The 12,493-nt window shown below is 37.3% G+C and overlaps 1 protein-coding gene across 1 annotated transcript in view; it reads right to left on the bottom strand.

Annotated features, from left to right (window-relative positions):
- The window catches only part of UNC13C (unc-13 homolog C), a 4,920,764-nt gene extending 4,908,772 nt beyond the window's left edge, over positions 1-11,992 (bottom strand). The window contains exon 1 of the mRNA XM_044078941.1: positions 8,858-11,992. Within this exon, the coding sequence (XP_043934876.1) occupies positions 8,858-11,819 (2,962 nt within the window). The 5' untranslated portion in view covers positions 11,820-11,992. The remainder of the gene's footprint in view (positions 1-8,857) is intronic.
- Between the last annotated feature and the right edge of the window lie 501 nt (positions 11,993-12,493).

Genomic DNA, 12,493 nt, shown 5'->3' with positions numbered 1-12,493 from the left:
CTTGGTTTACCATCTCCCAGATTTTTCTCCAAACAGCTCCCATGGCACTTCCTACCATTTTCTGTAACTGCCTTTAAATAACTAACCTGTTCAATGTAATGTATTAGATCTCCTAGCTAAAGTGATTTTATCTGGACTAATTCTTTATACTTTGTATCTCTGTATGGTAGGATGCTCATTGATCATCCTGTTGTAAGTGGAAACAGTTTTTTAATTAATAGTTATTAATGTTAAAGATGTTAAAGATAATCTGCGTATATCAATGTGTATTTTCTTATTTTTGTCTTCCCTCCCCTTTCTGTCTCTCTCTTCCTCTGGCTCTCTTTTCTTTTCTTTATGTAAGTAGAGACTGGCTATCCACTGGAGCCATGGATCAGGACTCAGGTGAGAAATCCATCTGGAGCTTCACTGGAGAAAAATAGCACAACCCTGTTCCAGACCCATATTGTGATTGAGAGCATATTTGGCCTCCTAAACAGCCATTTCAGATGCCTGCATTAGTCTGGGGTGCCTTTAAGTATGACCCAGCTACTGTGTGTAGGATGGTCACTGCCTGTTGCATTCTGTACAACGTCATCATGCATCAGTCTGTTGTTGAAGTGACCCATGTTGTCACTGCAGCTGCCAGTTCTAGTCCCACTATGACTAATGATGACCAGCCGGCAGTAGTAGTAATGGACCCCAAGCAGCAGGCTTGTGCATGGCATGTGGCTGCACAGGTTAAGAGGGAGAGTCTAGTCCAGAATAATGGACCAGGACATTCAGGTTAGTGTTTCCTTTTTTAAAACAAAAAACAAGTAGATCATAAATTATACCTTTGGGCTATGCTGTGTGGTACATGGACTCTGTCACTGTTCATCTGACACTCTCTCATCATAAAATATTATTATTTTTTTATTGCTAGCTGTTTGCCTAAGTGCTCAATGAATCCTGTGTTGTGATGTTGAAAGGCAACAAATCAGTAAATAAATCAACAGTTGTAATCCACAGAAAAAAATATGAAATGAAGTAAAACAAATGGCAGTAATCCAGATTAAAACACTTTATTAAAATAACAAATGCACATACGTAATCACTTTCACAGTGTTGTCTACTATTTCATCAGACGTTCTTCACCCATTTCTCCTTCAGATTTAAATAATTTGACTCATCACTTCCACAAATAGGTAATTAAGTGCTAATCAACTTAAAAACAATTAAAGTCAAATAAAATCTACCATAATGCTTTACAAAACAACATATAATAAAACACATTTTTATAAATACACTCTGCTGTATGGGTGCACAGAAAACTTTATCTCCTTATTTTTTTAGCTTTGAGTAAGGGTTTTAAGGGGACCTTGTCATTAAGTCCTTTGCCTGAGTCTGCTCTTAACCTGACTATCCACTTACTCTCATTCAAGCCAGTCCTATTCTTAATGTCCCCCATCCTGTTATCTATCTTGGTTCTCTCTGTAATCATAAGTTTAAAATTATGTGCATCTTGTGTATTCATGATGTTTGGCCAGTGCATTAGTTATTATTTGATGTTGAATGTCATATAAATGTTCTCTAATTCTACTCTTAAATTTTCTATCTGTTTTTCCTACATAAAACCCTCTGCATACCTGTTAATGTGCCAGATATACAACATGATCAGTCTCATAACAAACAACAACAAAAAAACTACTTGGCACCATGCTTTGTTCTTCTCGACTTTTCTGACCCCGCCCCCAGATGTTCTAAGTGCTGCCATGAGTACATGACTTTCCTCATAACTAAAACTATCATGTTTATGCTTGGATCCCTCATTCTCCATCTGTACTATACAGGAAGAAATGGAAAACAAAAAAAAAAGGGACAACTGTCTGACACTTGCCACATTACTGACTGCATTTCTTCAGTAGTTAAAGTTTAAACCACTGACCTGCTATTCCTGCCACATACACAACTACAGAAACAATCTGACACAGATGTAATTTAAAAGATCACAAGTTCAGATTTTTCAATACAAAACTGCAGTTCTGTCTGCCATTGACAAGTAGTCTTATCTCTATGGCATTAGTAAAACAACACTTTCACTACTCATCTGTATATCTGCCATATGCACAGTGAACAGTGCCAAGTTCAATAACACGTTCTACATTGTATGGAGAATAAAAATGATGTGCTGTTCAGTTATTACATTTTCAATGAACACGAGTACATATCAAACAACTTGCAAGCAGTTTTCCACAATTAAACACTCTTTCAACATAAAAACACAATGTAGTTCAAAATGCTTTGCAACTGACCTTTGAAACATTATAACAGGAAAGGTTAAATGCCCTCTTAATAACTATTATTTATTTAATGTTTTGTCTTACTTTTGGATGTCTGAGGTATCCTAAGTAATTTACCTCTTAACTCAGCTACTTGCGAATCAATATGGTGCAGCTCAACCTTGCAGCGTAAACTTTTACACATGTACTAAACAAATCAGGCTAATTTATATATAATGCAAATGTGTTACAAAGTAACATTGGTGTATTCCAGAATTTTGCAGATTGTGAAAGTGTGTGATGACAGCCTACATGAATGAGTCTGAGAAGGGATAGATCCAGTGTGGACGTTTACGAACTCCACAGCACTCTGCAGCAATGCCAAACTGTTCGCATTAGATGCATAGAGGTAAATTTCAAAATGGAGTCATCTGAATGTCAGGTTGGAATGAATGTGAAGGTTAGTCCCTAGCCATTGAGGCTTGCATGTCATGCCCTAACAAGTAATACATATAGTAAAATCCTAGAAATACTTCTCACATTAGTATTGACATTTCATTCTCTACTGCTTATCAATAATATTAAAAAAAAGTGATAGGTCCCCACATGAATGCATGAAATCAAATACTGCTAAAGTCAGACATAAGAAAAAATGTAAATATGAATGAATATTACTGGCAACTCCTAAGTGAGTTAGAGAAAGAAATAATCCATTAGTAATTGTATGGTCTGGTAAGTGTTTCCCTTTGAGAAAAAAACAGGATGTAACAAAGCATTTGTGCATAAACCAAACCTGTCAATGTTATCAATACCTGGTCTCATGATCATGCTAGTAAAAAAGGGTTTGGTCAACATGATGTCACATGCAACAGGGCGTGGCTCTAACCCTGGTTAATACTGCCCTCACTGGTGATGTCACACTCAATAGGGAGTGGTTCTAACCCTGGTTAATACTGCCCTCACTGGTGATGTCACACTCAAAAGGAAGTGGTTCTAACCCTGGTTAATACTGCCCTCACTGGTGATGTCACACTCAATAGGGAGTGGTTCTAACCCTGGTTAATACTGCCCTCACTGGTGATGTCACACTCAATAGGGAGTGGTTCTAACCCTGGTTAATACTGCCCTCACTGGTGATGTCGCACTCAATAGGGCGTGGCTCTAACCCTGGTTAATACTGTCCTCACTGGTGATGTCACACTCAATAGGGAGTGGTTCTAACCCTGGTTAATACTGCCCTCACTGGTGATGTCACACTCAATAGGGAGTGGTTCTAACCCTGGTTAATACTGTCCTCACCATTCTTTCCTCTTTCTGGCTCTGGTTCTTTAAATGATGGTAGCACCTGTAAAGACATGAGGCCACACTCCTGGCTGATGTTAGAAACAGACTTTAATCATGCTCTACCTTCTGCATGAGAAGTTCCAGGCGTACACATGTACCAGTACTCAGGAAACAACATCTGGCAGGAGTTGGTTGACCACCAGTAACCTCTGACAGGTATAGCCTGTTCCAGTCCAAAGTGCCATCTTAGGTATGGAAACTTGCAAAAGTATATTGCTGACCAGCTGGCCAAGTTTGATCCACGTGTGTGTGTGTATGTGTGTGTGTGTGTGTGTGTGTGTGTGTGTGTGTGTGTGTGTGTGTGTGTGTGTGTGTGTGTGTGTGTGTGTGTATGTGTGTATGTATCTGGGGGTAGAAAAAATTGTACAAGTACATAAATTTCAACAGTCACACATCTTAACCTACAAATATGTACTTGAAGTGCCATTCTGATATGCATTAGTAAAATATGAACAAGTAATGCTATTCCTGTTAAGGTGTTACAGTAATAAATAAAAATGTCATTTACGATAATGAAAATAGTAAACTGTACAGGTAACACTGCAAATGTATTGGTAACCTTCAAATATCAGCAATGCTGATTGCATGTAATACAGTTATATACTAAAATTTACAGTTATAGATGTAAAGAGTTGTGTAGCATTGCATTGAAAAAGTTGCAAGACCTTTTCTAATTATTATAAGACAAGTTCGTTGGGAGGTAACTAAATGTAAGTAAAAAGAATTGCTGAATTTATTGTTTCTTCATTATTTCTTGCTGCACTTACAACATGGCTGAAATGACACTCACCACACCCTAGTCAGACTGACTGTTGGGGGAGGGGGTTGGGGGTTACTTTGTTTTAATAATGAGCAGCAAATACCCTTTCAGAGAACAAGCTGTTCTACTTCATTATTGTACATTAGATAAAGATCTGCAGAGAAGGAAATTTGCATTCTTTGAATTGTTATATTTCAGCATTTGCAGTTCAAGTTTCCCACACAGTGTTGAATGCATTTTTTAAAACAAAACATAGACCTGCATCTATACTTCTTCAGTACCTTACACAACAAAGAAGAAAAATATTTTACTACTGAATTTTAATAATACACACATGTACACATTCAACAGTTACAATCTGACAGTAAGAGAAAATTACTATAGTGAGATGAAGACGTGTGTATGAGTGGAATATAGTCAAATACAGGTAAACACAACTATCCTTATCTTTTTTATTTATAGCTGAGGAAAAAATTAAATACGATTCCCAACAAAAAAAGAAGAAAAAAAAACGGGAGACTGGCTGAATCTTCTGGCAAGAGTAGCCAGTGTCTCTATAAGATATCTCTGACTTAACTGACCATAGTGAAAATGATTACACATAATTCAGGGTAGCATAAACAGCAGTACAGCAATGCTTTTAAAACTGATTTCAGTGATAATCCTGCAAATAACTGTTGTTATACCTTTACAACTGAAAGAAATTCCAAAGAAGGCAGGGACAGATCAAGGAAAATGTGTTATACTGTCAGTTTTAAGCATGAATATCTGTAGTAGTTAGTGATTTCTTTCATGTTTGATGACTGTGTGCAGTAAAAAATGGTTTGAAAAGTACGGGATTGAAACACCAAGACATTGCAACAGAAAAAAATCAATTGACATTTCAATTCATGACAAGCATGCATAAGCACTACTCTTGCACATCTAGTCAAGTTATATAAGCACTTCCCCAAGTGTTTGCCTAATCACTTCCCATACACAACTATATTTCAAGAAATATATTTTTTCAGCGGTTTATTGACTTGATACCTTGCATTACAACACTATTGTATGGATTTATTGTACTTTTTTCTGTTTTTTCTGTCCTCACCTTTCCTTTTCTCTTTTATTCATTACTTTGCTTATACTTTTCTTTTTAGTTTGTTGTTTTGCTTCTCTGTTATTTTATTTTTTCTTTTATACAGGTTCAAATCCTTCTAGAGCAGTCCAGACATGTACCTCTCAGGCTTGAGAGAGATCAACTCTGCCCATTCAGGCCCGTCCTCGCAGGTTCAGACAGGAGGCACCAGTCCTGTAGGCCTGTCATGCCTCATTGAACAGGGTCTTTGGAGTTTGGTTGAGAAAATATTGGAAGAGGGAATGAAATGGAGAATTATATCAGTCAAAACCTATCTTCAGTGTAGACATGCTCACCCACGTGGTCCCAACCACTGTGTAAACACAGGCCCCTACCCCCTCAACATTGGAGAATTGTACTGCAACACCATCTGGCAGTGGATGTGTTTGAGGCTCTGTGGACTGGGTACATGGTTGTGACTTCCTCACCCATTCTTCCTTTAGTGTTTCTCCTACACTCTCTTCCCTCCTTCCATCCATTCTACCCTCTTACAATAAAAGACTTTTGAAAAATTGTGGGTCTATGCCCGAACAGAAACATAGTGCCCAACCTCTCCGACCAACTCCATCTCAAATGAGCGGCACAGTGGTGCAGAGGTTAACGTTGTCGCCTCACAGCAAGAGGTTCTCCGGTTCGATTCTCGGCTGGGGTGCCTTCTGTGTGGAGTTTGCATGTTCTCCCTGTGTTCGCGTGGGTTTCCTCCGGGTATTCCGGTTTCCTCCCACATTCCAAAGACATGCATCTGGAGCATTTCTCCCCGGGCCTCCGCTGAAAACAGGCTCTGTGGAACCTAGTCGGATATTCCCGGTCAACAAATGTTAAATTAAATAAATAAATAAAATTAAATTAAATAAAAATGCTCTTGATATTTCCTTTGTGTGCTCTGCTATTCATTTGTCTACTCCTTTTCAATCTTTGCTATCACCACTTTATATTCTTTATTGAAATCATTAAGGTAGTCATAAAAGGATACTCCTACATGAAACTGTTATAATCCATCTACTTAAAAAAAAAAAAAAACAGTTTTAGCTACTACACAGTCGGCATGCTTTGCTATAATACTTTAAGTGAGACTGAGCTCAGCTGTACTTGCCCATGGTATGCCAAGACACATACAATTTACAATACTGAAAAATAGTTTGCACATACAAAAAGATGACTGACTTTTATATAATTTACACATTTAGAAAAATTATAGAAATTGTTTAATGTTTCTATATTTAATGCAACTAAATTACACTGACCTGATTTGCATATTTTCATAGCTCAGTTGTCTGTGGATGCACACTATGAACTTGTCCAGCTCCGGACTATGAATACCACCCATAGACTTGTAAGTGAGAGCCCTGGAATTTTGAAAAAATATCTCTGAAAATTAGCATGGCACATTGGCACAGCAGACAGTGTTGTCTCTTTGCAGCAAGAGGTTCCATGGTTTGATTCTTGGCTAGGGTGACTTCTGTGTGGAGTATGCTTGGGTTTCCTCTATGTGCTCTGGTTTCCTCCTATATTCCAAAGACTTGCAGTAGGTGAATTGGACTCTCTAAATGGCTATAGGTGAGAGTGTGTGGTGTGGAAGAAGTACCGCAGCTGGGCTAGCCTGGTGGTGTAAAGCCTGGTTCTAGATGATTTTTACTGAAGTGACAACCAATCTGCATGGCCAAAAAATGGGACAAAGGGGTAATGGATGGATTGCGCTTTGAAAATACAAGAGAACAATGAATGCAAGACATTGTTGTCCTCCTTTAAAGTTGCATTTTTTGTTAGGGGAGTGCCCCTGCCCCTGCACTGCTCAATGTAGAGTGCAAGCCCTCTCCCAAATATAAATATATATGCTAACAATGAGCTCTAAAGGCAATACTCCAGAAAAGAGCAGTCTTGAACTTGACATATTTAAGTCCATATTTTCACTCAGTCAGATTCACTGTTTCAAGACTCACAATAAAGACTCTCTGAATATCATCCAATTGTCTTTGAATTCAACACTTTTAGAGTGATGTACTTATTTAAAAATCATCTACTTTTTAAATGGAGAGAATAGCCCAAGAAACCTTATTGCAGCAAGTATCATGAAAGGCTCATTTTTATACTAAACAGGTAATTTTTCTGTTATTAAATTGATGTACATCTGTTTTGAAATTAGGCATAAGCTTCATTTAACCTTCATCCCATACACTGATAATTAGAAATTTACCTGGACTCAGGAGCTTACCTGCAGTGTTCACTCGGGGTTTCTCTGGCTCTCTGCCTAAAACATTAGGCAGTTTGCATTACCTTATGAAGTCTTAACATATGTGCTGACAGATAAGTATAGATACATATCACTAATGAAACAGCTGCACTGAATTAATTGACAGATTTGGTTCTTACTATGCATTTTCTTCTCGTAACTTGCAACCATATTTCAGCATGTCTCAGCAGTGGCACTAACCAACCAACAGTACCAGATAACTCTCAGTCAGTCTCAAACTGACTACTGCATGCAGTAGCATTTTACTCAAACATGTGAGGCTATAACTACTGAAAAATAAGACTCTACACCTCATAGGTGCATATTGTTGAATGAATGCTTTGGTCTTCTGTCCTGTCAGATGCTCCTGTAAGTCTGTCTTCACTCTTGAGTGTGTGTTCCTCATTTGTCAGGGTGTGGGAATACATATTTGGCATGTCCACGTACTTTGGTTTTTTTCATCTAGCTAGCAACAACTTTCCTATGTATGGAAAGATGCCTAAAACAGCACTGACATCTACAATCGAAATGTATTTAGTGAAATAGGTCCCTCAAAGGCAGCTACACTGCAATGCTGACTTTAGACAGGGGCAGCTTTGTAGGGGAATAATTAGCAGCATGGAAAATCATCAACCAAAATATTATGCAAGCATACCATTACAGCTCAGTTTTCATAACTAAAGCAACTGAAATTAATAGCAACACCTGTGCACCATAACCCATTTTCTTAAACAAGGAAATAAATCACAATTAGCAACAACTGCATGCGGTAACAGTAGTATTTCTAAAATGCTTTTAATGAGATATAGTGTGCCAGCACAGATAGCAAAGTCCCACTGTGAACTAAATAATGCTTACCAGTGAAACAGCACTGCAAGTGTATGTGCCTTAAAGGTGCTCATTTAAACACTGGATAATTAATTTTAAATTTAAAATCTCTCATAAAATAATTCAGACTGTAAACAGAATTTGAATTTTTATCTGCAGCAAGATTTTTTTATGATAGTGTACAATTTGACATTTGTTTGCATAAGTTCAAGTTAATGTGTTGCATTATATTCATGAAAGAACAGATGTTCATTGAATGCAGACAGTAATTTTGATGTCCTACAACATCTCACAAACATCACATTTTCAAAATAGAATTATGTAATAAAATACAGTACCTCCAGCAAACATCTTCTCTTCAAGTTCGATCATTTGCTTCTTGTATGCTTTTACAGCTGCATCTTTAAATGTAGGTCGGATTTTCTTTTTAATTGGAGCCTCTATTTTCTCTGGAATGTTTTGATTTTCATCTTCCTCTATATGAGTTGCATCAATTATTCCACTGGACTCCACAACTCCTTCAGTAACCTGATTATCATACTGTATATCATAATCCTCGTCATAAAATATTGTAGTGCATGCCTCATAGGAGGCTTCATAATCGATAATTTGCATATCCATTTCATTGGCGTTGGTTCTGTTTTCCAAATTGGCTAATACCTTTTCCATGACTTCAACATAGTCTGTTTCATTGTCTCCAGTCTGCTGTACAAATTCAGCATCATCGTCAGCTCTGTAATAATAAGGCTCGGTATAAACATCTGAGTCTAGGGTAGTGCTCGATTCATTAGCAGTAGATTGTGATAATGTCCTAAATCTTCCCATGAAAGATGAGCTGCCCTCTTCATATCCACTTAAGCTTTGCGTACTCTTATTCCAAACCACCTCTAAAGCAGATCTGGCACGCTGAAGTGTAGATCCAAATTTTGGGAAACTAAATCCTTTGTCTGAAAGATCCACACTTAGCCGACTACTCCAAGACTTTGGAGCCACTTCTTCAGAATCATCACTTTGTATTTCACTATGACTTCTATACATCAATGGTGATCTATCTGGACTGCTACAAATACCATTAGGATTTTCCACATCATATGCATCATATGAATTATCCCACTGATTTTGTTCTTTGCATTCATAGGTTGGGCATGCTGAGGAATTCCCTTCGAATGACAGATCATAGTTTTCAACTTCATAGTGAAATTCAGTTTCTTGGCACTGCTCATATTCTGTTGAATAGTTCTCTATTTGTTGGTCACAAGGACTACTGACATCATAATCAAAAACTTGCTGGGTTGATGTGTCAAGACCAGAGTCTGTTGCATGCTCTAAGTTCTGCCAATCCGTCCACGGTGAAATATCACCTTGAAAAGAAAGTTGTGAGTCACTATAATGAGTCTGGTCTCCTGATGCACAAATAATCCCATTACTAACACCACTATCAACTGTTTCAGTATTTTCTGCTTCATTTCTTTCTTGGAAAATGTGATCTTCTTGACAAAAATTTTGCTCCTGTGAGCCTGAGTACCAGTTCGAAGCTGTGTCTTCCTGTCGTCTCTGCCAAAGTTCCCTGTCAGAGGAAGACATTAGAGAACAGCCATTGGGCCTAGTAAAGTACTGATTCTCTGAAAAATCTTCAGAATAAGACTGACAAAGTTTAGAAAAATCAGATTCTGATCTGCTAAGCTTAGGAGTTGAATATTCACTTTGTGATAGCCACACAGATGTCACTTCTGAATACGGTTTTGTTTGTTTTTCAAGGCCATCATAATCAGATAATGGAAAACCAAGATCAGCATATTGAGTTGCATCCGGATAACTATCTCCATCAATAATTCTGCCTAGAGATTTCGTATCTGTGGATTCTGAACTCCCTTTCCTAGTTCCAGTTCTTGTTTTACATGATTTTGAGACAACTGCATATTTATTTCTATTTATATCAGCTTCCTGCTCTTTGTCACTATCTCCATGTGATTCCCAATAATAAGGTTCATTTTTTGGTTCTGTTATTGACAGCTTAATGTCCATGCTTTCATACGTCTGAGAAGATGGAAGTCCTCGATCCCTTTTTTCTCTAGTGTTGTGCATGAGAATATCCGTGCTAATTGCTATGCCAGTACCTTTAAGTTTGTAACTTTTTTTCAAAACTGAGTCCCTATCCTGTGGAGTTTCAAAGTATACAATAATTGGTCTTGGCTTAGCATTTGGGCAGTCCCTATGCTGACCTAATCGATGTGCAATACCAATTTTAATAGTGTTTTGTCCATCAGCAAAACCCAGTTTCTCCCTTAAAATTTTGTAGACCACTTTTTCTGTGCTTTCATTTTTTTCTTCAGGCACATTTAAAAATCGTACACTTAACTTAATTCCTTGGTTACTAACTTGTTTGATATAATCATGAATATCTCGAGTTTCTTTTCTAGATTGTACAAAACCTGTTCGTAGCTGTTCTATTTCATTTTGAACAACTTCTACACTGGTTGATATTTCATCAATTGATTCTTTTAGAGCATTTACATGCCCTCTTAATTCAGAAAGTTCAGTTTCAATTTGACTTATTCCTTGAAGTTCTTTAAAAATCATTTCCATAACATCATGTGTTTGACTGATGCATCCTGTTGAGCTAAAACCTGGCTCAAGTGCATTTTTTTGCTGACGAGCAGCTCTGTCTAAAGATTTGCTCCTTAATCCAAGGGTCTTTCTCCATGAATTAACCTCCGTATCTGATGAAACGCATTCCTGACTTTTCTTCCATTTTCGAAATTTACGTAGTGCTCCAAGTTTTAGCGTGTTTAAAGTGCGTTCCCCGTCTGAACTTCCATCAGACGGGGCAAGGCTATTGAGACTCTTTCTGTTTCGTCTTATTGGCATTGTTAGAAAATGTTGGTCTTTTTCACTGTAGTACAACTTTTCTTCAATTAATGAGTCCGAATTGGAGCTATCAGTAGATGCATCTTGAAACAGCCCTTCTTTATTGTTATTATATGTAAAAAATATATTTTTTTCTAGTCCATTAGCAATAGCTACTCTGTAGCTGAAAGTGGGAGAAAGAGAAAATTCAGTTTTGCGTTCTTCCTCTTCAACAGATAAATTGCGGGCAGACGAACATTTAGTAATTTTTCTGACAGTACTTTTCAATGTATTTGAAAAAGTTGGGTTCCGTGCTTCTGATATATTTTGCTCTTTTTCGCTTTGGCTCTTTTCTTTTTTCTTTATAGTATTTGCAAGTTTATTTGCAAACATTCCTTTGCAAAACTTATATATGTAGAATAGCAGCAGACTCTTTAGAAGAGAAGACACCATGGAGAGCAGTATATATGGACTGTTCCTCTCCAGAACAGATTGGGATGTAAAGCCTCAGGTAAATCCAAACATCTGACAGAAAACCATAGATGACTGTGCATAGAAGCAGTTTACTGCCTCACTGACTTTATGGAATTGTTTCTTTTTACTTCCTCAAAAAAAAAAAAAAAAAAACAATAATGATAATAATAACCTTTGGTATAAGCAAAAATGATAAAACAGTCAGTCTGAAGAGTTTATACAGTTAATTCTGAGATAGCAAAATGTAGGTCATTGTATCCTGTTGAAGAATCCAATGATGACTGTGCTCTAGAAAGCAAGAAAGCAAGAAAACATGCTTATCAGGCAATAACCTTCCTGGTGTACATTATATCAGACTGAGAGCAGTTAGGAAACTTAATTGAAATATAATTTTGTCATTACTGAAGGCCACCAACAATGTTACATCAAAACTAATCTTACAATGTCAGTCCGCAGAGCTGTTGATTTTATTGCGCTTATATTTCTAGCGCTTTCATGCCCTGTCTAGGGCCGGCCATTAAAGACAAACTGAATGAAGAGGACTGAACTGTAGATTACATTTTTTAGAGAGTAATGCTTCTTAGAGCACTCAAACATTGCAAACTACTAACTTCAAAATGCTATACATCTGAGGAAAGAGAATCTGTGTCTAC

This window comes from Protopterus annectens, chromosome 7.part1, assembly GCF_019279795.1.
Source record: "Protopterus annectens isolate FY-2018-M chromosome 7.part1, PAN1.0, whole genome shotgun sequence".
Lineage (NCBI taxonomy): Eukaryota > Metazoa > Chordata > Ceratodontiformes > Protopteridae > Protopterus > Protopterus annectens.
Note: the sequence above shows the minus strand (reverse complement) of the source record. Positions and strands in the feature narration are given on the sequence as shown.